At 40.8% G+C, this 25,752-nt stretch overlaps 1 protein-coding gene across 1 annotated transcript in view; it reads left to right on the top strand.

Moving 5' to 3' along the window:
- The first annotated feature begins 419 nt into the window (after positions 1 to 419).
- Positions 420 to 25,752, top strand: part of NEMF (nuclear export mediator factor) — a 29,098-nt gene continuing 3,765 nt past the window's right edge. Inside the window, exons 1-27 of the mRNA XM_029912105.1 lie at positions 420 to 501; positions 2,105 to 2,207; positions 3,302 to 3,427; positions 3,507 to 3,655; positions 3,873 to 3,940; positions 4,322 to 4,408; positions 6,070 to 6,146; positions 7,203 to 7,273; positions 7,364 to 7,439; positions 8,640 to 8,702; positions 9,614 to 9,691; positions 10,058 to 10,266; positions 12,339 to 12,524; positions 13,039 to 13,102; positions 13,681 to 13,769; positions 14,493 to 14,596; positions 15,626 to 15,688; positions 16,019 to 16,131; positions 18,822 to 18,879; positions 19,014 to 19,072; positions 20,102 to 20,222; positions 20,368 to 20,653; positions 23,004 to 23,055; positions 23,149 to 23,198; positions 24,458 to 24,605; positions 24,984 to 25,061; positions 25,150 to 25,347. Coding sequence (XP_029767965.1) covers positions 443 to 501; positions 2,105 to 2,207; positions 3,302 to 3,427; positions 3,507 to 3,655; positions 3,873 to 3,940; positions 4,322 to 4,408; positions 6,070 to 6,146; positions 7,203 to 7,273; positions 7,364 to 7,439; positions 8,640 to 8,702; positions 9,614 to 9,691; positions 10,058 to 10,266; positions 12,339 to 12,524; positions 13,039 to 13,102; positions 13,681 to 13,769; positions 14,493 to 14,596; positions 15,626 to 15,688; positions 16,019 to 16,131; positions 18,822 to 18,879; positions 19,014 to 19,072; positions 20,102 to 20,222; positions 20,368 to 20,653; positions 23,004 to 23,055; positions 23,149 to 23,198; positions 24,458 to 24,605; positions 24,984 to 25,061; positions 25,150 to 25,347 — 2,835 coding nt within the window. The 5' untranslated portion in view covers positions 420 to 442. The remainder of the gene's footprint in view (positions 502 to 2,104; positions 2,208 to 3,301; positions 3,428 to 3,506; positions 3,656 to 3,872; positions 3,941 to 4,321; positions 4,409 to 6,069; positions 6,147 to 7,202; positions 7,274 to 7,363; positions 7,440 to 8,639; positions 8,703 to 9,613; positions 9,692 to 10,057; positions 10,267 to 12,338; positions 12,525 to 13,038; positions 13,103 to 13,680; positions 13,770 to 14,492; positions 14,597 to 15,625; positions 15,689 to 16,018; positions 16,132 to 18,821; positions 18,880 to 19,013; positions 19,073 to 20,101; positions 20,223 to 20,367; positions 20,654 to 23,003; positions 23,056 to 23,148; positions 23,199 to 24,457; positions 24,606 to 24,983; positions 25,062 to 25,149; positions 25,348 to 25,752) is intronic.

The following is a 25,752-nucleotide window of genomic DNA, read 5'->3' on the forward strand; positions in this document are numbered from 1 at the left end:
TCAGCACCTGTTCAGCCAGATGTATTGCTGACAGTCATCAGCCAGGGGGCTAGTTTGCTAATGTAAGTGGGGCTTCAATGATAAATTGGTGATGCAGAGAGATGCATATGCATTAGTGTCTCATAACATGAATTGTCGCTGAAATTCTGGAGTTGTATTAGAGTCTTGTTCAAGTGGCTATTCTGTTTTCTTTTTGCATTTATTTCATTAATAGTGCTCCCCGTATCTTCTAATTGTATCATAATTTTCCCTGGAGCGTGTCCATTTTACTGCTTCTGCCCTATCACCTCTTCAAATGCTATTTGTATAATATATTGTAACCTAGGAAACTTATTTGTGTACATATAGATTCAGTTGTCACTGAATCTTTCTGACAGGCTTGTATGAATTCTATACTGGATTAACAAAATGTGTTTATTTTTTGTTTAACAGCTTATTGGGAATGAGAGTAAACAATGTCTATGATGTGGATAATAAGACATATCTTATTCGCCTTCAAAAGTAAGAACTTCTTAACATTTGTGAAGTCTGTTTTATTCCTCCTTAAATTTGAGCCTATTTGTCTTGTATTAACAGCTGCTTATCAAACCTTTATAATCCGTTTGCTAAAACTTAGTTTTGTGTTGTTCCCTGGAAGAAGATAAATATTTTTATTATGGGAGTTCATAGGAAATATCACAGGAAGATAATTGTTTTTTCCCTTTTTACAAACAAAATACAGAAGATAAGTGGAAGAGCCAGGTGTGTTTTGTGCCTAAAAGTTTTTTCTTGTAAATACCAAGAACTGTGCATACGCTGTGGTAATAAGCAGCTATGACCACAGGAGTTGCTGTTCTGAAGCAATTAGTCTGTGTAGTCAGATGCTTTTTACATAGAGCCAGAAAAGTCCCTTTTGGTCACCTAGTTTCTGTGTTGGACTGTTAGCTTTCTCTTTTCCCATTTGTAATACACCTGACCAACTGGACCAGGGATCTCAAACTCAAATCACCGTGAGGGCCACATGAGGACTAGTACGTTGGCCCGAGTCACACCACTGACACCTTTTCATATAAAGATACAAAAGCCCCCCCCTTCTGCCCCGCCCCCCACTCCACCCCTTCCATGAGGCCCTGCCCCACCTCTTCCCACCCCTTCCCCGCCCCCATTCCAACCCCTTCCCCAAAGTCCCCACCCCAACTCTGCCCCCTCCCTGCCCCTATTCCATCCCCTTCCCCAAATCCCCACCCTGCCCCACCTCTTCTCCGCCTCCTCCCCTGAGCACGCAGCTCTCCGCTCCTCCCCCCTCCCTCCTGGAAAGCGCTAAGTGCTGCCAAACAGCTGTTTGGCAGCAGGAAATGCCTGGAGGTAGGCAGAGGAGGGGATGCAGCGTGCGGGGGGGAGCTTGGCGGCCACAGGAAATAACTCCGGGAGGGGGGGGGGAGCTTGGCGGGCCTCAGTAAATAACTCCGCGGGCCGCATGTTTGAGACCCCCTGAACTGGACAGTGCTCCGGGTGGGAGACTTTTCAAACAACTTCCTGCAAAAGGTATGGTAATCCCAGATATTTTTGGAGTAACCAAGTAACCTCAGTATATCTAGCCCAGGGGTAGGCAACCTATGGCACGCGAGCTGATTTTCAGTGGCACTCACACTGCCACCGGTCCGAGGGGCTCTGCATTTTAATTTAATTTTAAATGAAGCTTCTTAAACATTTTAAAAACCTTATTTACTTTACATACAACTATAGTTTAGTTAAATATTATAGACTTATAGAAAGAGACCTTCTAAAAACGTTAAAATGTATTACTGGCACGCACAACCTTAAATTAGAGTGAATAAATGAAGACTCGGCACACCACTTCTGAAAGGTTTCTGACCCCTGATCTAGCCCTTAGTTTAGTTTATCTAGTTTTTACCTTTGTCTTTTTGCTACCAAACTGGCCTCAATATATCTCAACTGTTCTAATATTTTTGACGATAACTTCGTCTGAAAGATTTCTTTGACTTGAAGTTGAAGGGCTATCTGTGGTACTTTGGTCTACAGCTCTAATGTAATGAAATGTCATTGGTATAATCACAAATTGGTGGCTTTTAAAGTGTCAAACTAGTCTTTATTTTGTCAACAGGCCAGACTGTAAAGCTACACTTCTAATTGAATCTGGTATACGGATTCACACAACAGAGTTTGAGTGGCCAAAGAATATGATGCCATCTGGGTTTGCAATGAAGGTAAATTAATCTTTCTCTTTCTGAAATTTCCTTCAGAAGAGAGAGTAATGCTGCAGCTTCACCTCTGAGATGTAAATGAACTATTAAAGTATTGCCAACTAGCTGAGTGGGTCTTGGTCAAGCAGATGATGATGATGTGTGGACTGGCTGAAAGGAAGGGCAACTGCAGAATGGTGGGGGACTGGACTGGCACAGAACTGGTGCTTGGTACCTGACAACAGTCAAAATGTAGTTTTTAAGACTTTGATACTCAAGCTCATAAATGTTCACTGGACTAGCCATGCCTGTTGGAATTTTACTTTGGCTAAGTGAATACATTATTATTATTATATAGACCAGATTCTGAAATCTCTGTGTAGGCAAAACCCAGAGTGAATGGGAGTCTTGCATGAGTAAGGACTTCAAGATTAGATGATCTGAGGTGTCAGGTCTTGAAGTGAAGTATTAGGCTCCAGTTCGGCAAATGGATCTGTTGTGGATGCAATCTGATTGCAGAATCAGATTACAGATCTGGTTAGCTCCCCACTCCTGCAAAGAGACCAAACAGACAGGGGTACAAGAGTGCCCATGAGGAGCTTCATTGAAATGCGTCTCTGCAAATCCCCCACTGAAGTCAGTGGGAGTCTTGTGGTGGATCCAGGAGTAACGCTGAGCGGAGGTCATTGCAGGATTGGGGCCTTAGGTTGCACTAGCTCTTTCCCTCCTTGGCATGGCAGAGATGTGCAAGTTTCAAATAGTACAGCTGTTTTTATTACTGTAAATGCTGAATGCTTAACAAAAATGTTTAATTTTTTGCAATTTGGAGCTACTATTTTTCTTTAACGAGCAAGAATAGATCAGAGCTTGATGGTTATCAAAGTTTGAGCAGCTCATGTATGTAATATTCAGTTCTGTAAGTTTATACCAGATCTTGTATTTGTCTATAATAAGTGGAATAAAGATAAGATAAACAAGAAATGTTCAGATTGTCACGGGGAGGGGGCACACAGTCGTTTAACTAAATATTTCAGTTTAAAATACTATGAGTAGGACCTTTCTGTTTACACCTTATATACATATGCATATTTTAATATTTCTTTCTTCCCCATCGTCAGTGTCGTAAGCATTTAAGGAGTAGAAGACTTGTCAGTGTAAAACAGCTGGGGATAGACAGAATTGTAGACTTTCAATTTGGAAGCGATGAAGCAGCCTATCATCTCATTGTTGAGCTTTACGACAGAGTAAGTCATAAAATTGTTTAGTCTATACATTAGTATTTAATATGGACTCTAATAATGGTCAGTTTTGATGCTCTTGCAGGGAAACATTGTTCTGACAGACTATGAATACTTAATATTAAACATCCTGAGGTTTCGCACAGATGAGGCAGATGATGTCAAATTTGCAGTTCGGGAACGGTACCCAGTTGATAACGCTAAAGCATCTGCACCATTACCTACCTTGGAAAGGTAACTTTATTCTGTCCAACATGCATCTTATAAATAAAGTAAAGACCACTTCTACATATAAACATTTTGAGTCTGTTTTAAGCTTTGAATGTTGTGTAGCTCTCACGGAATTGAAATTGTTTGCTTTCTTCTTTAATTCAGAAAACATGGAAAATCAATTCAACATCGTGCATTTATTCTTTTGAATAGCAGCTATTCTGCTTATTATGTTTCTTAGGTTGACTGAAACAATATCAAATGCACCTAACGGGGAACTGCTAAAGAGGGTCCTTAACCCACATCTTCGTAAGTAATGACATTATTACAAAATGAAATGTGCAAACTGTTCGCATTCATATTAGATGTAATCTGAAAATTAAAATAAAAAACACACAACTGTGTCTCAGAAGGTTCAAGACAGTCTCCTATATATAAAATGCAAAATTATTTGTTAAAAGACTAGAATTTTAATAAAAAGGTATAGGAACTTGGCTGCAATTCTTTAATGTGCTTTATATGGGTGTAGGGATTTGTCCACGAAGCACTTATAGTATCGTGACCTTTGTTGAATTTTCTCAGTGGTGGCCAGAATCTCATATTCAGTTTTGGAAATTAATCATTCTTAATACAGATTTCAACCTGAATGTTAAAACAGCTTTCTATAGTTGGTTCTCTCTACTTTTATAGCTTATGGAGCCACACTCATTGAGCACTGCCTTATAGAAGCTGGATTGTCTGGTAATGCCAAAGTAGATCAACAGATGGGAAGCAAAGGTATGTAGGAGTATAATATTTGTGCACTTCAAAGTTTGCTTGACTATATTTGGAGGGGCAGAGAAGACACCTAGGCACCCTTCACTGAGGAAGTAAAAGAACAGTGGCTTTGTTTCATGAAAAAGGGGCTCAGCCGGGATTGGCTGAAAATGCTGAAGAGAACTTTGGGTGAGATAAACGTCTTTAGATGGAAGGTTAACTTGTTAGTTAAGTTTGGTCTCTAAAAGCGTGTCATGATTTATTTATATGTAACCATTGGTTTCCAATATTCATACTCACTACTCCTTGAATCTCTATTCACCCCTTATTCTTGTTTTCATTATAAATATATCTAAGTGCTGTGGTGTTAAGCAAAGTGGTGGTCCTCAGTTGAAACTTAAAAGCTGGTACGTAGTGTTCCTTTGGGAAGAGTAGGCCTGGTAATTCTGTGAGCGTTCAGTGGATAAGGGGCTGGATGCTGCAGGGAAAAGTCCAAGGATTTGGAGACTGGTGTCTGCTTGTTGCTACCTGTCCAGAGAAAGCGAGGCCTGGAAGACAGGGCTTGTGTTGCCAGAGGCTGGTGGTTTCAGGGAGCTCACCCACAGCAGGCACAGACAAAACTGCTTCACGCTAAGAGCAGATAGTGGTGAGGCACTTCACAACCCAGGGTACCCTTGGGGAGCATCACAATGGATATGCAGTGTAAGTTTTTACAGGCTGGAGACTATTTTAACTCTATTCTCTTAAAGCCCTAGCATTGCTTACACACCAGTATTTTTCCATCCCTTTTAGCCTCAATTCTAAATAGTTACAGTAGCACTTCATCATATGGCACAAAGTTAATTGTGATATTGGAAGGAGTAATAAGGGACTTACTATACAAGAGTCATGTGCCAAGGTGTTAATCATGAAAAAAAGATATATTGATTAGAAAGCAAGATGGTGGATTTAGAATGAATTAGAACAGTTGCTTTTGATATGTTTGGAATATACAATTATGGGTTGAGGTGGTAAGGTCAGAATGATTAGTTCTGTACCATACTTTGCTATGAGTGTTTTTCGGAGGGGGAGAACTGTGTTAATATGGTGATCTCTAATTAATTAAAATAATGTAATACCTGATATCTGTTGTTATGTGAGGTGCTGTAATAAAGAAGAGAGCTTTATGGCTAATGTTTCAAAAATAGGGACTTTCATTGTACACCCTTGTCAAGACAGGTAATTTCAGGCATCCAGGCCTTGCTTTTTATGTGCGATTATGTGTTTGTGCCAGCACTCTTATATTTTATACATGTAGCTGCAATACAATTTTTTTTAAAAGAAATATCTCAAAGTTTAAAAAGGACACAAAATGAGGCTTTCTTCAAAATGGACACTTGTTTCTAATGCAAGGAGTTGATGGTTAAAGATGCTTATTAAAATGCAGACTTTTTTTAAAATTTACAAGGTTTTAGAGTATTTCAGAGAGTAGGATTATTGAAAATCTCATAATCCAGACTTCCCACAAGAACTGTGCCTTGGAGAAAATTCCTCCTTACCCCTGACTAGAAATGCAGTTAGTGACATAGGTTAGTTTTTGGTCTGTCAAGCTTTACCCTTTATTGGTTAAGTAGTGCACTATGTGTTTATGTAAAATATCCCAAAATTCGTGTCTCTTCAAAATCCATTTTTTTTTCCTTTAGAAAATATTGAAAGGGTACTTGCTGCTTTACACAAGGCAGAAGAATATATGAAGATAACTAACAACTTTAGTGGGAAGGTAAATCTTAACTGATATCTGCACGGTTCAAAGTTAAACTGTCTAATAAGAAACGAACATGCATTATTGTTTTTCTGTCATGTTAGACATTTGCTATTGGTTTAGCATTCCTATCATATCTTTTTATGTTGTTGTCTTTCTATTTTTGCTGCTATGATGCACTCCAGATACTAATAAGGAATATATATATGACCCTTGTCTTGGACATGCAGCCTGTAAATGAGCTAATGGAGTAAAAGGGACCTATCTGACTTGTGTGTCACCGTTGTATTTAAACACTGATAGTAATTTTAACATATGGAGTGTTCAGGGATATCAGAATAATCTTAGTCTGTAGTTCAATGAGGAATCAACATTTAATTTTGCAGTTATGTGTCTTAAAGGTATTCATGTGCCTTCTACGTTGATTTTAATGCAACTCAGAAATAAGGCCTGAGTAGAAAGACTGCCAATTACGAGTAGGTAATAGAGTTAATTCTTTAACCCTGGGAATGTAGTCCTAATTTTCAAACATGTATTTATTTATTGCAATAATAACTATTGAATATCCTCTGTGGGCCTGTGTCAGTGTTTCTGATCATTTTCACTTCCAGTGGAAAAATTGTGCTACAGCCCATCCACTCCTCTCTCTTCCATGTTCTGAGTCTGCTGCCTTATAACAAGTTCTTCTCTAACTTCAAGGAGGAAAGGATTGCTCAGTTTATGGTGCAATTCATTCTGATTCTGACTTGCCCATTATTACATCCCAAACAAACAAGGGTTGTTTAAAATGTAAGGTACAAAGTTTGTGTGATGCATTGTAGACTTGGGTTCGTTATAGAAGTTCAGCTTTCATTTGGAATATTTTGGAATAAAAATGAGTGGCCAAAATTTTACCTGCAAAGTCAGTTAGCACCATAAAGTCTCTACAAAAAAAGTTCTTACCAACGGATTTAGTGTCAGATGTTTGCAAGGTGTTAAATTGTTCCTCCCTGGGCAAGAAAGGAAAAATAACATTTAAGATTCCTGGAAAGAAATGAGTATGAATGTGGTGTCTTTTTTTTTTTTTTTTTTAAGGGTTATATCATCCAGAAACGTGAGAAAAAGCCAAGCCTGGAGCCAGATAAACCCGCAGAAGAAATCCTCACGTAAATATTTGAAGTATTAACTCCCTTTCTTACTAGAAAACTAATTTATATTAAGCACTCAAGTAATACTATCAAATGTATATTTTACAGATATGAGGAATTTCATCCTTTCTTGTTTTCTCAACATTTAAAGTGTCCGTACATGGAATTCGAATCATTTGATAAGGTATAGTGGTTTTGCTTATACTGTATTAAGTAGTTTAAATGACTGATACTAAAAACATGAAAGAAAATATGATGCTGAAACTATTACCTTTTAATGCTTTATGACTAGTTAGTTTGGTGTGTAAAATCAGAAAATATCATACAAAGATATAGGCTAAATAAAATACTTCTTGGTGACTACAGTTGACCCATTTATGTTCCCAATTTGTCTGTCATGTCCAGTAACTGTGGTGTTGTAACTGTGTTGGTCCCAGGACATTCGAGAGACTAGGTGGATGAGGAAATATCTTTATTGGACCAAGTTTGAGTCTCTCACCAATAGAAGTTGGTCCAATAAAAGATATTTCCTCACCCATCTTGTCTCTCAAATGTCCAGTAGCTGAAATATAGCATGTGGCATTGGCGAAAGACATGTTTGTGTTCAGAAACTAGCTACTCTCTGTCTTCACTTGTTTAAACATATTTTGCTGGTGGTTATATAGGTGTTTATAGACAGTTGGTTTATAGCTGAGGATAATAGCAAAAATATAAACATGGTGAATGTTTGACATGGATTTTCACTAAAAATGAAATCTTTGCCCTTTCCGGTGCTTGGTTAACTAAGGTTAACATAACCTATAGATGATTATTTTATACTAAATCTGATTGCTAGATTCCCCACTTTGCACTCTCCTGCCATGCCTCCCCATCATGTTTGTACCACCTACCTCACAGCGCTGGTGATTTCCATAGCATAAATAAACTCAGAAACTTTATTATAAGCAGTTTCTGCCTATTGAAACCAACCACAAAGAACTGTATTGAACTTCATATGCTTGGTTTGGAGATTCTGTTCTTATTAACCAGTTGATTATTATGATGGCTCATTGCAGAGACGGCTGTACGTACAGTAGTTTCACAGTAGATACATGCTTACATTAAGGAATGTGTTCCTTCCTTCACTACATCATTTGCTAATATAGAATTTGGCTCCAGTTCAGTCCCATGGTTAAAGCTATGCCTGTGCTTAAGTACCTTGTTGAACTGGTCCTGGACTAGGTAGAGCCGGGGAAGTTGTTGAAACCTATTTTAGGCTCAAACTCCTGTTTGCAATCTCTGCAGTCTCCCCTTAGGAACAGGACCTCCCCCTGTCTGCTTACTCTTTCCTGATCTAGGTTACTGCATCTTTTGAAATTCTTTAAACTGACTTTTTCTCTTGAAGGCAGTGGATGAATTTTACTCCAAGCTAGAAGGTCAGAAGATTGATTTGAAAGCTTTGCAACAGGTACAGTCTCATTCACAAGCAGGACAGCTGATCTAACTCCTTTATAGAGTCATTTGCCTGATGTAGGGGCCCTTGCTCTTTATAGTTTGGCAGGTGGCTGCTGTCTTGTTCAATTAAAGATAATGGGTTGGCTTGTAGGGGCAGGTCTGAAGCTGTGTGCACCAGGGCAGTTCTTGTTGGGAAATTACGATCACTATGACTGCTACTATCATTAGTGTTACGATGCTTCCGTGGATTCCTCTTAAACTGTGCGCACACAGCATTGAATAGCTAATCAACAAGGGAGTGCCTGTCCAAATATCCCTGAAGTGGCTTTCGCTACAGTGGCTCAACAGAATGACAGTGCTCAACAGAATCCCGTTTCGGCTTCTTTCTTCTCCGTACTGTAATAGGACGCTGTTGGGTGTTGAATATCTAACACTGTAAAATATGTGGAGTCGATCGGTGCTACACCTGGCTCATGAGACAGCTAATGGTGTCCGACACCATTAGATGGTCCAGAGACATGTACACGGAGCACACCATGGGACACCGTCAGTACTAGGACAAGTAACCAAGACTGCTGGTCAGGGAAATAACCCACTTCCTCCCCTGATGAACCAAGGGATGCACCCCACCCATGTACCTATTCGCTACACCAATACTGACTTGGACTCTAAATACATTCTATGGGTGGCATACCCAAGATCACTTATTCATTGACGCTTTAAAAACTCCCACACTCCAATCTGGGTCTGTGCTGGTTTTGTACTATGTATGTATCTTGTGAACCTTGTAACTGATACTTGTAATCTCTCATTACTCAAGCCTGACCCCAGATGTACAGTACCTTCCTTCTTAATTTGTGTATATTTGATTTTAAACATTACCTTTAATAATATTTTTCCTTTCTTCTCTTTGGCTGTTGAAAGGAAAAACAAGCACTGAAGAAGCTGGAAAACGTTCGTAAAGATCATGAGCATAGACTAGAATCTCTTCATCAAGCTCAGGTAGAACTACGTGTTTTCATAAGACAAGTTTTAAAGACAAAATATTTTTAATATTCCCTGCAGTATCACCTCCACCATAAGTTGTGTTCCTTAGTGTTCACTTGAGATAACAAATTGGAGTATTTTTTCACTAACAAGTTCCCCCTAGCTTCTCTCCCGTTTTGGTGAAGTGTGAACTGCAGTAGTGATACACTGCTTCTTGTCAATGCTTTGCACGCCCTTGCAAGAGGTCGCCTTTTGAACAATGTGGTGTTTAATTTTAGTGCAGCTGTATTAATTGTATGGATTTGTTTCTTTAATCATCATTTTTATAAAATTGAATTGGTTTTTAGTCTGAATTGTAAGAAAGCTTTTTCTTTCCTGAAGGAAATTGATAAGGTAAAAGGAGAACTCGTAGAAATGAACCTGGACATAGTTGACCGAGCTATCCAGGTGGTTCGCAGTGCGTTAGCCAACCAGATAGACTGGACTGAAATTGGAGCAATTGTAAAAGAAGCTCAGGCTCAGGGAGACCCTGTTGCGAGTGCAATCAGAGAATTAAAGCTTCAGACAAATCATATCACAATGCTACTAAAGTAAGTATGTTGTAGATGAACAAGACATTAAGAGGGACTAATCCCACAACTAGCAAGTTAACTAGGAAAAGAGCATCTTCATTTGAGTTTACATTATTTTGTCAGTTAATAGATGTCAAATGTACTCATGGTGCTGGGTTATAGCAGCATTAAAGCGTGAGTGTGAGGGCTTTGTGAACAGACAGAGAGGCACTGATTCAATATGCACCTTTCTTTCTTGGTTTTCCTTTAGTTCAGTAACTGAAATAAACTCTTCAAGCATATAAAAGCAAGAGCTAACTGATCATATTTAGAAAGTGGTGGGAAATGTCTAAGAGGAAAGGGTAGTAGTGAGCAAAAGCACTTTTACCTGCACGTCCTAGGCAATTCCGGGAAACATGCCTCTCATTTGGTTTGATGCAACAGGCAACACCAAGCATATTATGCAAAACAAATGCATTTAAAAAAATCAGTAACTTAGAGAATCTTGACATTCCTTGATGCCAAAAAAGGGGAATCTAGCTGGAAGTTTAGCATGCTACAGGCTGGCTGGACAAGATGGCCCAGTAAACAAGTTAGAGGTCAAAATTCAAACTGGTATGAGCTGTGATTTAGATCATTCTGCTCCCTGCAGGAAAATCATCACAAGAAGCTTGAGATTGGATCAGTGCCTTGCCCTTGAGGACACTTAAAAATAAAAAAACTAAATGAGGTACAAAACAAAAGTGTCCTGCAGGTATCAGAAGCAAACTAGAAATATATTTAACTGTGTAAATGTACTGGAAATCCCATGATCCTAAAACCAAATATAAGAGATCTTCGTTTGAGCTGATATATAGAGAACCCCTATCAGGAAGCCTAGTAGAGAGTAAAAAACTGATAGTGGAAAATATCTTAAGTCAGTATGGAAAAGAAGGATATGAGAACTGTACTGATAAGCAAAAAGTGAATATATGGGTTTCCAGATATATATTCCAGCTTCTGAGCAGAATGTGGGGCTGAAATAATCTTGCTTCTGCTCACTGTCACAATTTGCTTCCTGTGTTATTTTGAGGAAATTCTATGGTCTATGTTATGCAGGAGGTCAGACTAGATCAGTGGTCCCCAAACTGTGGGGTGTGTGAAGGAACGTCCGTGGGGGAGAGGGGCGCAGTGGGGCTTGGGCCAGCCCCTGTGGGGCGGTGAGGAGGGAGCACCACCCAGACCCACTTTGCCTCCAGTTCAGCTCCGGCCGCACTCCAGCTCCCGGACGTGGTTCAGACCCCTTTCCACCTCCGGTCCCTACTCTTGGCTCCCAGCCACAGCTCCACTCCTCGGCCCTGGCCCCTAGGTTGGCCACGATTCCGCTCCTGGCCCAGGGGCACGGGGGGCTTGCACACATTCCATTACTGGTTAGGGATGGTGCAAGAGGAAAAGTTTGGGTACCACTGGACTAGATGATCACAATGGTCCCTTCTGGCCTTGGAATCTGTCAGTCTCTCTGGTATTTCAGTTTATTTCACAATCTGAATTAAGGTCACAGCTAACCATACACATCATCTAAAGATAGTTGAATCTACAGATGATAATGGAAACAATAGTATACTTTGCTGTGTGATGCAGAGAAAACATTATAATGCTGTATGCGCCTCTACCTCCTTAAGGCTACACATGCCAAACATCGCAGTAGAAGGCAGAGTTCACTCTGTTGATGAGTAGCAAAGGCAACTCAAAGTAATACATGCTCAGAATAGCTTCATAATAATGGATCAGATATTTCACAAAATCTCAGACCATTACCTATCTTGCATTTGCTTTGATTAAACATAATGAGCCACAATCTACTCTTCATTTTGCACAAAGATGAAGGGTAAAATGTCCTATCTTTGTTCTCCTCCTCCTTCTGTCTGAAAGTGCATAATCAAAACTGTTATAATTACACATTTATCTTTATTCATACCCATAGAGCCTTCTTCAGATTGAAAAAAAGAATGTGTATCTTTTGTAATATTATTTACAAAATTAATGGAAGGAGGAATGCATCTTGCTAACTTTTACAATAAAAAGTCTGGAGTACTTTTAAAGACAATCAATATACTTTTATATTTTGGTAGAAACCCGTATGTATTATCAGAGGAGGAGGAGGAGGAAGATGACGAAGCTGATCATTGGAAAGAAATTGAAGAACCAAAGGGGAAGAAGAAAAAGCATAAGAATAAACAGCTGACGAAACCTCAGAAAAACAAGCCATTGTTGGTTGATGTTGATCTCAGTTTGTCTGCATATGCCAATGCTAAAAAGTAAGATTTAAAATGTGTGTGTTTTTTAGTAGTCTGCTCCTTATCAGCTTAATTTCAGTAGACTCTGCTACTATCAAAAAAATTAGTCTTTTTCCTACAGAAATATTTAGCATGTGTGGCCTTACCTTAGTTATAGACTGTCCATTCCTCTGCCCCAGAATGCTGTCTTGCCATTTCTGTGTTAACCAGTCTCTGACAACCATTTTAATTTAATGTTAATTACATCAAGCATAGAAACAAACCCAGGACATAATGGCTATTTTCTCTGCAAAGCAAATATAAAGGCAGGGCTCTACATTTCGAGTGAGGATAATAAATTAGTAACTTAATTTCAACTGATACAATTTTCAGATGAACAGTGACAAGCAATAAGCAAAAAAGCTAAGCCAAACAAAACATTTTCATTATCAGAATGGAGTATTTACTGCTGGCATGAAGTACCGTGGGAAGAAATAACTATAAAAATGAATTAATATGCTGGGATCTGAGATGTAAATAGATTTGTGTTTCACAGATATTATGATCATAAGAGACATGCTGCCAAAAAAACACAGAAGACAGTAGAAGCTGCAGAGAAGGTATTTATGGTTTGTTTTGAATTTAGTTAAAAGCAAAGATGTTGTTTTATTGCTACAGCCTAAAACCAAACTTTCAAATGTACCTTTTTGTGTTAAGAATAATACAGTTATGCTGATTTAATGTTTCAGCCTCCTCCCATCAAGCTTGCCAAAACAATTTAACCTACATGTAGGGCTGACAAGTCACAACCTTGAATCATTTACTTTTGAACTACTTAAAAGCGTTTATAATGGAAATGCTGACAGACCAGTAGCTGAGGCAGCATTAACAGGAACCATTATGATCAGGTAGCTGATGTTGTTTTCAGAGCACACATTTTAGAGAAACTACATGACAGGATAATGGAGACATGCCTTTTCAAAATTATGAAGATTTTAAGACTGCATTTAATGACGTGCCTCTAATTTTGGGCAGAAATGGTTTTTAGGCCTGCAAATTGAATATGTGCCAAATGAGTGGCTGTACTGTCTCAAACTACGTTTTGGGAGTATTTTTCTTCATATTGTCTTATTGTTTGGTTATTGCTTGTATGATTACTGCATTTGTAGAATTGGGAATGTCCATATTTCCTAAACAGGCATTCAAATCAGCAGAAAAGAAGACAAAGCAAACATTGAAAGAAGTTCAAACAGTTACCACCATTCAGAAAGCAAGAAAAGTTTATTGGCAAGTAAACTTTAGATAGTTACCCTCACAGTGTGATTCTGTGCAAGCTTAAAGGACGTTGTTGACATGAAATCTAATTGTTTTTTTTTTTTCTAAAAAGAGTTAAAAGTAGTGTTTTGGTACTACACCCACCCCTACGTCCCTTGTCAGTTGTTGTGATTTTAGTTATAAGCCCCAGTCCTGCCGGTAGATCCACACAGGTGGGCCCCTTCAAGACTGCTCTGCATGGGTATGCGGATTTGCCTGTGTGGATCCTCTTGTGGGATTGGGGCCGTGTTTTCCTAAAATTTTAAACATTTTCTCTTCTCTGTTATATAAAAGATCCACACAAACAACTGGGGAGACTGACTGTAGACAAAGTTATATCAAGTGCTCACAGAGTAAACATGGAAAATAAAAGAAATACTTTCTCCCTTTTTATAAACAGCTGTTTTAAAAGTAGCAATTATAGTTAAAAAAAAAAAAAAAAGACTGTAATTTGCTTGATGTGTCCTTTTAAAGAATATGATTGACAGCACAATTACATTTGTACAATACCTTGAATTTATGCCATATACATATGTATGAAACTGTAGCTGGTCAACAAAATGAAATATCTTTGAGAATACCTGTCTTTCCACCTATAATACATTAAAGTACTGAGACCCTGGCAAAAACATACCTTCTGTAATAGGCAAACAGTTCCAGTTATTTTACACAGCGTGGTTTGATGTAATTTGACAGGTTTGAGAAGTTCCTGTGGTTTATTAGCTCTGAAAATTACCTCATTATAGCTGGAAGAGATCAACAGCAGAATGAAATGATTGTGAAGCGATATTTGAAATCAGGTTAGTAAGATTAAATCAAGCATGTCAGCATAGTTTTTGTTTTCTTTGCTGATTGTTATAAATGCTTGTATTGTACATCCAAAACTGTGGAACACTGTTAGATCTTTATTAGCTTGTGTATAAAATTCAGCTTGCTTGTATGCATTCTCATTTTTCTACATTGTCTGGAATTTCAGACTGAAGTTCTTTGGAGCTTTATAATTATGTCCATGTGTGAGGTGTGATATGGAATGCAGCTTCTTCACCCAATAGTTTTGAAATTGCCTGAACTGAGTTAAAAAGCAAACTAACAGACTTTACCTTTTGCAGTTGTACATCGTTCCACATGGAGGAGCATAAGTCATGGACATAAGTTATAGCTAGTATTTTCCTACAGCAGTGCTTCTCAACTAAGGGTCCCGGACCCTTTGGGGGGCTGCGAGTGGATTTTGGGGTGCTGCCAAGCAGGGTTGGCATTAGACTTGTTGGGGCCCAGGGCAGAAAGCTGAAGCCCCACTTCATGGGCTTGAAGCCTGGGGCCCTGAGATCAGCTGCCTGGGGCCCTGAGACCAGCCACTGCGTGCTGAAGCCTGAGCAACTTTGTTTCATAGGGCCCCCTGTGACGTGGGGCCCCAGGCACTTACCCTACTTGATACCCCCTAACACTGGGTCCTGCCATTTATATGCAGAAAAACAGTTGTTGTGGCACACATGGGCTGTGGAGTTTTTATAGGATGTTGCGGGGGGGCCCTCAGAAAGAAAAAAATTGAGAACTCCTGTTCTACAGCACAATACAGAATTCAGAAGTACTGCAATATATTAGCATACCAAAGGTCTTAGTTCACCATGATATTGATGTCAGAATAAATAATGACTAGTATGGGGTATAATTGACAAGTAGACATAATTACTTTCCCTGAATATGTGAATGTTTTGGCAGTGATCCAAGTAAATCAGTTTCTAATTAAAGCTTGGAACCCTCTCTTAATGATCGGTGCAGCAACTAAGTGTGCTCAATGACGTGTCCCAATCTTCTCTCTCCTGTTCTAGGAGATATATATGTGCACGCTGACCTACATGGTGCAACTAGCTGTGTAATCAAGAATCCTACAGGTAATTCATCTGTGGTTGACGCTGATTTATAATCTATTAAAAACAAACAATTTGAAATAAAACTGACTTTAGTAAAAATGTACTGCTACATCTTTGTCCACTCTCCATTTCACTTCAGATTTTGGGTTGACAGGTTTTCGTCTGAATCCATTCCTTATTAATGTGCAACCCAGTGATAAAGCCATAATAGCACAGTACTTTTTTGTGCAGGAAAATTGCTTTCAGGAACTGCCTCTGTAGATCCCCACTCTGAGATCCTTTTTTACAATGTCTGGTTACTTTTTAAACGTGTGCTCAGATAACCCAAATGTTGTGGTGTTGCCATTACAGGTGAGCCGATCCCTCCCCGTACCCTGACTGAGGCAGGCACCATGGCATTATGTTACAGCGCTGCCTGGGATGCTCGTATCATCACTAGTGCTTGGTGGGTCTATCATCACCAGGTAATGAGATCTTGCTTGTTAGTTTTGAGAAGTTAATCTCTGAAAGAATGAGTGCGGAACTGTAGATGTAAATGTCACCACAGATGAAATTAAAGACTAAAAGAAACACAATTGTGTATAATATGTGATGGTCCTTACAAGTTTTCCGTGGCTCTACCACAGTGGCCTTGGATTGTGAATCTTTGGTATAATGGGCCCATGACCCAAGAAATGCTGTGGGTTCGGCATCTTTTAAAAAGAGGTTAAAGGTCTGTGATGCGCTGCACTCCTCTCTTGTGAGCGCCTCCGGTGGGCTGGGTGCAAACCTGCACACACTCAGCTCACGGTGCCCGTCGGCTGTTGCCCTCATCAGGTGGGTCTTCAGTGGCTCAGCCCTCTGGCTAAGTCACACATAGGGCATGGCCACCTACAGAGTTTATCGTGGTGCAGCTGCACTGGTGTAGCTGCTCTAAGCCAACAGGAGAGCGTTCTCCTGTCGTCTTAACTACTTCAGCTTCCACGAGTGGCAGTAGCTATGTCGTGGGAGAAGCTCTTCTGCTGATATAGTGCTGTCCACGCCAGCGCTTATGTTGGCGTAACTTGTCTCTCTCAGGCGGGTGATTTATTCACCCCCCTGGGAGATCTAAGTTATGCCAACATAAGCTGTAGTGTAGACATAGCCATAGTCTAAATGCATGAGAGAATCTCTTCCGGGTGACAAAGTTCCAACACGGACTATCACTGTGCCCATGTTGGTATCTGTGGCCCCGCCTTTGGGCTCAGTTCTCAGCCCCTTCTGGGCTAGCTTTCAGTCTGTCCCTGCCCAGGCATTTTCCCTGGAGACTTTGTCATCAGCAGTTCTCTAGCATCCCAGCTCTCCAGCCAATTTACTCCTTAACTTCAGTCCCCTTCTGGGGGTAACAAAGTTGAAAGAATGGTTGGCCCTCTTCAGGGTCTTCAGCCCCATCCCTGATCCTGTTTAAACTCCCAGCCCCTTTCTTGGGCTTTTAATGCAGAGTCTTATCCCCTCCTTGAGGCTTAAGCCATTTCTCCTGTGGCTGGTGGGGGAACCCGGGCCCACCCACTATTCCAGGTCCCAACCCAGGGACCCTAGAGACAGCAGCCACATACTGTTTCCTCTACTTGGTTGCTGCTGCTATTCCTGGATGGCTTCCCACTCGGTCTCATCACCTTCACTCATTACCTTAGGTTATAGTCCTTGGGTTCTACTTTCTTGTTCCCTGTTTGCGCAGGGTCTCGCCCAGGCCTCCTTGCCTGGAGAGTCTGTCTTATCCCTTTCAGTCCCAGTCAGGAACTGACTTGCTCAGGTGGCCCTGCTGCTCTTTTTAACTGAGCCTGCTAGGGTCTGATTGGCTGCTCCCCTGCAGCCTTTCAGCGCAGGCCTGGAGGACCTACCTTTGTGCCTTTTCTGGAGCGGGGTGTGGTAGGACTGCAAGGGCTCCAGCAGGTTTCCTCAAAGGGTGTGGTACCCCCAGCACCAGGTCATATTGTTTGGGAATGATTTTTAAAAAGTGTAATCAGTTTTTAATTTTCTGTTAGAACTTTAACTCACGTATTAAATAAGGGTTGGTTTGTTTTTGTTGTAAAACACCTAGAACATTAGAATGGGCAGGCAACATGAAAAGCGGATCTGTTTTCTAGAGTCAGTCACTTGACATAATTTCACCAAGCTTGCTGTGGTTTACCCTTTCCAGTATGTTCTTTCTTCATGGCACTGTATTGTAACTGAGGCTAGCTCATGTAGATATTTGTTGTATCTCTACTTAAGTATCTGTGTGTGGTTTTGGTTGCTGTCTTGGGCCCTAACAGCGAAAGACTGGTTCCCAAAAAGTTGTTGGAATCTCTCATTGCTTCCCTACCGGGAAAACAATTTCTTTCTGCTTTGCTTTGAACCTTTAATCTCAAGACTGATTAAGGACTTTCCCTCTGGCAAAGAAGGCTGGTCTCAAAGGAACCTCCTGCAAGCAGAGCACCAGTGTTGCTCTGGGAGCAGTGGAATGGGAGTCTTCCATTGCAGAGCCCACTTAAGTCAGCTCTGGGGAGAAACTGAGGGCTTGTCTTCACTACTGGGGAGATCAACACTGCTACCGGTGTCGATTTAGCGGGTCTAGTGAAGACCTGTTAAATTGATGGCAGAGCGCTCTCCGGTCGATCCCTGTACTCCAGCTCCTCAAGAAGATTAAGGTAAATCGACCAGAGAGTGTCTCCCGTCAACGCAGTGCAGTGAAGACACCGGGATAAGTCAACCTAAGCTAAGCTACATCAACTCCAGCTATGTTAGTCACGTAGCTGGAGTAGCGTATCTTAACCGTGGTAGTGAAAACAAGCCCTCAGATTCATAGATTTTTAAGGCCAGAGGCGACTGTTATGCTCAGATCTGATCCCCCTGCATAACCCAGTTTATAAAATGTTATCCAGTGATTTCGACATTGAGCCCAGTAACGTATGGTTGAACTAGAGCAGACAGACTAGAAAGACATCCAGTGATGATTTAAAGGCTTCAGGTGATGGGAGGTTGTTCCTCAGCAATCCTCCCTATAATACTCTTCACTTTGTGAAGTTACAAAGCTGTTCTTAGAAATCAGAAACACAGTTATCTTAAATGCTCATTTTTATTACTGTTATTACTCAGTGAGGCACAGTTTTCTACGGTACTTTATTAAGTATATGATATGTGGTACTTTTCTTAGGTGTCTAAAACAGCACCAACTGGAGAATATCTGACTACAGGAAGCTTCATGATAAGAGGTGAGAACTTGAAGAGTAAACCACAATTGTCTGGAAAGTCTGTATCTTCTACAGTGACAAGGATCACTGCAAGAAGTTGGCAAAAAATGTTTATATATTTAAACCACCTTATGTTTTCCTTTTTTCCCCCCCAGGGAAAAAAAACTTTCTTCCACCTTCATATCTTATGATGGGATTTAGCTTCTTATTTAAGGTACTGTCCCATTCATTGGTTACATTTGTCTTCTTTTTTCTTACATGAACATAAAACTGTAATCGTTCACAACAATCCTCAATTCCCATAAGCACCTTCCCTTCCAGTAGGTCACTATCATTCTGTTTGCTCTGAATGGAAGAGAAACCTTTAATCTCATTCATGGGGGGGGGCATGCAGCTCAGAAACAGCCAACTGAAGAAACCAACTGGGTACAATGGGCTACGCTTACCAAAGAAGCTGCCACTCTTTCAATATTTTCCCCCTTGGAGTGGGATTCCTGTTGTTTTAATTATTTATTTAGAACAAACCAACCCTGTGAGCACCGCGCCTCCAGATATTTTTTTTAATAACAAGTGTTTAAAGTGTCAGCAGGAGTTCTTGAAGCTCCCTTTTTGTGTGCAGTCGGATGGGTGTGTGACTAGCTACAGTGGGCTCCCACTAGCCTTCATCTTTTAGGGACATGCTTTCAAAATTAGGTTTCGATAATTGACACTTTTTTCCCCCTTTGCCTCTCCCCTGGTAAAGGAGCTCAAAAACTTAGGAGTCTTTACCTAAAAATAAGGAAAAGAAATTGAAGTAGGCAAGACAGTTACTGTATGTAAAGGGTAGTAAAGGTCTGGTATTAATCACCAGGGAAGGCAGTTTCAGGAATGTGTAGATGAGTTCAAGGGACAGGAAGAAGTTGTTTCTGGAGAGGAATGAGATTGAAGGGCATGCTGAAAAAACAGGAAGATGATGTCAAGACAAACAAGGGACACTAAGATTTGCCAAATGGTTTCCACACAAGAGCTTGCATTAATATAGTCATTTTCAATTTCTTGGCCAGATCCAGTCCTCACAGAAATCAATGAGATTCTTTCCATTGACTTTAACAGTAGGTGAATGGAGCCCATGATGAATATTGGTGTTGGGCTCCTAAGAATCAGTAGGGTGATCATTCACTACAGTTTCTCATTGGGTTTGGTATAAGCCAGTTTCCTTGGAAATCCTTTTGCTCAATAAAAAGGAGCTGTTTCTGTCATTTAGGTGGAAGAATCTTGTGTTTGGAGACACAGAGACGAGCGAAAGGTCAAAATGCAGGATGAGGATATGGAGTCTGTGACCAGTAGTACCAATGAACTGGTGTCAGAAGAAGTGGAGCTACTAGGTATTATGCAGGGTTTAATATATTTTACTGTGGGCACACTGGGAACTCTTAAAAATACATTGGGATGTGCATTCAGCTCCCTGAATTAATAATGTGTTAGTCAAGTGTCTTTACATTGAAATGTCTTTTCCCCTAACTCATTTAGAAGAAGCACCAGAAGGAGATGATAGCAGCACTGATGATGAGAAGGCACTGCCTCAAGAAATGCCTGATGGTATTGAAGTCAGGGCTGACAGTAACCTCGAGGAGGATGTTGCTCACGCAGACAAGGATGGAATAAACAAGCCACCAGCACAAGAGGAAACCTCTGAAGATGATGATATAGAATCTGAAGAAGAGGCTGAAGGTCAGGAGCTGATGAGTGAAGTGAAGGAGGAGGAGATAAATTATCCAGACACTGCAATCGACCTGTCACATCTTCAGCCACAAAGGTAACCAAAAGAGCCTCCACATTTGTCAGCAATATGAGCCATTCTAAGAATGTCAGTGCTTTAAAACTATGTGATAAGAGGGATTGCAGTGAGTACATGAGACTAATCCTAGTGTTCAAAGGTGCAGGCTGCCTGAATAACAAGTAAAACAAATGTATACATGTTTGGTAGTGCTGCCCCACCCTTCCTAGATGGTCTTCTCTACACAGGTACACAGTTCTTCATTTTGGGTTATCCTGTTCCCCCTTCTCCTGACTGTAGCAACCACTGCACTAATGCATTCTCTGGCTGGGGCATATGTGGTATTCTGGCCATTGCCAATGCTATTATAGAAACATAGAAATGTAGGGCTGGATGGAACCTTGAAGTCATCAAGTCCAGCCCCCTTCCCTGAGGCGGGACCCAAGTAAACCTAGACCATCGCTGACAGGTGTTTGTCCAACTGGTTCTTAAAAATCTCAACAATGGGAATTCCGTGACCTCCCTTGGAAGCCTGTTCCAGAGCTTAACTACCCTTAGAGTTAGAAAGTTTTTCCTACTATTTAACCTAAATCTCCCTTGTTGCAGATTAAGCCCATTACTACTTCTCCTATCTTCAGTGAACATGGAGAACAACTGATCACAGTCCTCTTTACAACAGCCCTTAACATACTTGAAGACTTACCAGGTCCCTCCTCAATCTTATTTTCTCAAGACTAAACATGCCCAGGTTTTTTTAACCTTTCCTCATAGGTCAAGTTTTCTAAACCTTGTATTGTTTTTGTTGCTCTCCTCTAGAGTCTCTCCAATTTGTCCACATCTTCCCTAAACCGTGGGGCCCAGCAATGGACACAGTACTCCAGCTGAGGCCTCACTAGTGCCGAGTGGAGTGGGACAGTTACTTCCTGTGTCTTACATACAACACTCCTGTTAATACACCCCCAGAATGAAATTAGCCATTTTTGCAACTGCATCACGTTGTGGACTCTCATTCAATTTGTGATCTACGATAGCCCCCAGATCCGTTTCAGCAGCACTACCGCCTAACTAGTTATTCCCCATTTTGTAGTTGTGTATTTGATTTTTCCTTCCTAAGTGCAGAGTACTTCACTTATCTTTATTGAATTTCATCTTGTTGAATTCAGCCCAATTCTTCAATTTGCTGAGGTCATTTTGAATTCTAATCCTGTCCTCCAAAGTGCTTGCAACCCCTCCCAGCTTGGCATCATCTGCAAATGTAATAAGCATACTCTCACTTGTTATTCAAGTCATTAATGAAGATAGTGAATAGTACCAGACCCAAGACTGACCTCTGCGGGACCCCACTAGATACATCCGCCCAGTTTGACAGTAAACCATTGATCACTGCTCTCTGAGTACAGTCTTTCAACCAGTTGTGCACCCACCTTATAGTAACTTCATCTAGACCACATTTCCCTAGTTTGCTTATGAGAATGCCATGTGGGACTCTATAAAAAATCAAGATATATTGGCTGCTAGGGGCGCTTCAAGCACAGGGCATTTTACAATTTTTCCTCCTCGGGGAGACCAACCTTCTTCCATTCAAGTGGTCTACCAGGACCTAGGAAATGGGAAGCCTAAGATCACTTCTGTTCTTATTCAAGATGGTAGTGACTGAAAATTATTGCCACCTGAAATGAGATGGTGATCTCCAATTCATGCCAGTGGCTAATCTTCCTACCACTTACCCCCTGTCCTCGCTACTTAGCAGCTTCACGGGCAAGAAATGAATGGGCATAAGAATGAACTGCTCTCACCCTAGACATTGAGGCACTTAGGGGTGAGTCGGGGAAAACTGCAACCCGTCCTCCCAAGCAATCGGACTTCAGTTTCCAATTCATTCAGTTGGGGTTTATTTAATAGGTATTACAGCTGTAAAAACAATGCTTTGTGTGTGGGGGATTTGAGTATGTGCAATAAAGACCTAACTGGGGAAGATCTCTGAGAGCCTGCTTCACAGTTTCTCTGGCACTTATTTCATTTATCAAAGCTGGGGCTTTCAGTGAAGCTTTCAGAGGCACTCAGTTTCCTTAGGCTGCTTTGAAAATCCAAACTCAAGAGATTTGGATTTAATGCTAGGTTAAATGTGTCTGGTCACTAAACCAAGAGACTTCATTACCCATTATAGAGGGTACATTGGGGTGGTGTGCAAAAGCACACTTATTTATAATCCCCCAGCTGCAACATAGTGCCGACGCCACTTACCTGTTCAGAAAAGGAAATGATCTTTCCTGGACGTGATGCCCAATAGACAAGTCTGAATTAGTTTGTCCCAGTTGTGGCAGCAGCTCCTTTGTCAGGACTGTGTTATCAGACTGTTATTTCTCTAACGACATGCTGCACCTTTCAGTCTTCACAGATCCCACCAGAAAATGGTTACAAAAGAGGAAGCATCTAACCTGGTAAGCTCCCTGATAAGCTCTTCAAACAAGTAGCACAGCGTGTGATTTTTATGAGTGGAAATAATGAACTATAACTTTCTTTCACATTTTTAGAGTGACAGTAAGTCACATGGGCGAAGACACTTGTCAGCCAAGGAGAGAAGGTAAGAATGTCTTCGTTTTAGGGGAGGAAAGATCTAAATATCTCCATGTATGAAAGTCCTCGTTTCTTAAGGAGGAGTTAACCTTTTCTGAGGAAGTCACTTGCAGTGTGTTTCTTGCCACTTGAAATTAACGATATGGATATAACAGACACTGTGACCACAAAGGAGCTGGTTTTTATTAGCTGGAAGAATTGGATTTTTTTGTTGGGATACTGGGTAATTTCAAAGGTCTGGTTCAGAATATAAAAGATAGCTTATGCACTGTGGAAATGTATTTGTAGGGGCTTGTGATCTAGTTGAGGTTTCTATGCCACAGAATACTATTTCCCCCAAAGATGCTGTGGTAATGGTCCCATGCTTCTGTGTGCGAACAAGGCAGGAACTGAATCCAAACTCAGTTCTAAGCCCAGCAGCCTCTCTTGCCAGCCCTTGAGGTGGAACATAGGAGTTGGAGCCAAAGGGGCACCAATTTCCTTTCTGGATGTGGTTGCTTAAAGAGCTTCCCAGTTTCCAGCTAGGTGGCTGCCTGACCCACGTTGACATCAACTAATCTGACCATGTCTTCTTCTAGGCATCCTCCCTTTCACTCTGGTTACACTTGTCAAAGCCAAGGCTTGAACCAGGAACCTTTAGGTCAGGGGTGGCCAACCTGTGGCTCTTCAGAAATTAATATGCGGCTCCTTGTATAGGCACCGGCTCCGAGGCTGGAGCTACAGGTGCCAGCTTTCCAATGTGCCAGGAGGTGCTCACTGCTTAGTGGATTCTGTTCTCTGGGGAAAGATGGGCCTCCCCTCAGAAAGAAGAGTTCTGTATTTTTTTTTGGACAAAACATTACTTATTTTGATAAAAATGAAAGACACTGGCTGAAGCAGCAGGGCTGCCTGCAGTTCCGTGGTCCGGGGGGAGGGGAAACCAAGAGCTTTGAGCTTGGCGAGTTCCTACCTTGGCCTCCTCTGGGAACACAGACCCAGAAGTAGCCTTGTATCCCAGTGTGTATCTTCCGGGACCAGTAGTGGCAAGTCAGCAGTTTCTCATGTGGTGTTGAATCACTTCATCATTGGCTTCTATGTTTAAATTTTGAATCTTTTATTATAGATGTGACTTATTTTCCCGTGTTCTTGTTCTTAATTGGTCTATTGACTGAACTTGTAGAGATGTATCCTTTGGGAAGACAGGTGCTATGTTAACGTAAGATCATTGTCGTTTCATACCACAGAACCCTGTAGGAGGGCATATCCCAATGATTATTTTTCTCGTAGGGAAATCAAGAAAAAGAAGCAGCAACATGATATAGAGGATTTAGAACTACCTGAAGGAAAGGAAAGAGAGACCAGCACGCAGCCCCCATCTTCTCCTGTTTCAAACAAGAGCATGTCAGCCCCTCAGCCCATGAAACGAGGACAGAAGGTAGAATGGATGAAGCTGCAGAATTGATTAGATTTACCCAATGAAAAGGGCCCTCTTAAAGACACATATCATATGTTTAATTTTTTTTTGCATTTGCCCAATATTCCAATTTGCATATTCGAACATCTCCAGGCATCTGACAAATTTAGACTCACTTGAATAGTTGTCTGTGTTTAATAACAATTGTTGATTGACTAACATTCAGCACTTTTTATTTCTCTGAATAGAAATGACATCTGTTGGGTTAACACAGTGCTTAAACTAAAAAGAACAGAGAGAGACCATATGCCAGTGAAGAATTGAGCTCTATGTCGATATTTGCAGAAATTCCTTTTTATTATTTGCTAAACTATTAACCCCCATTTTTCTTCTCTGCAGAGTAAAATGAAAAAAATGAAAGAGAAGTACAAGGACCAGGATGAAGAAGATAGAGAGCTCATAATGAAGCTATTGGGTGTAAGCCAAAATAACTATGGCTTTTCCTTTGAATTGTTTGGTCTGTGCATGGGTGTAGGTTTAAATCATTTTCATATGTGAAATCTAGTCTGCAGGGTCAAGCAAAGAAGAAAAAGTGAAGAAAGGTAAAAAAGGAAAAATAAAAGAAGAATCAGTAAAGAAACAAGCCCAGAAACCAAAGGGTGGCCATCAGGTTGATGCAGGTCGTAAAGAAGAAACCCCCCCGGTAGAAGTACTAACACATGAGTTCCAGGACATGGCTCTGGAAGATCAGCAGGAGGAGAAGGTAAACACTGTAGACCCGTTTCATTCCCCACACTTTGCAGCATCTTGCTGCTCAGGCTGTTAAATCATTACTTTATTGTACTAGAAATATTAAACTGAGTCTGTGTAGTGCTTGCAGAACTGCTTACTCTACTGCGTTTGTGTAGTTGCCACTTTATTTAGATCAGTGTTTTTTGAGAACAGTGTATATAATGTCAGGACTAATTTTTAATAGTTGTAAGAGGCACCAACCCAAGAAACTAGGAGAGTGCTCCCTGGCCTTCACTGGAGCACAGACCCGCCAAAACTAGAAGTCTGAGGGGGACGGTGTGTGGCCCAGCTGTGTTGAGGATCTCTTAATGTCATATTGTACCAATTGTGCAGTTAAAAAACAATAAAGGGTTTTGTAGATTGGCAGCTTGAATTT

This window comes from Terrapene carolina, unplaced genomic scaffold, assembly GCF_002925995.2.
Source record: "Terrapene carolina triunguis isolate 2854851 unplaced genomic scaffold, T_m_triunguis-2.0 Scaffold189, whole genome shotgun sequence".
Taxonomy (NCBI): Eukaryota; Metazoa; Chordata; order Testudines; family Emydidae; genus Terrapene; species Terrapene triunguis.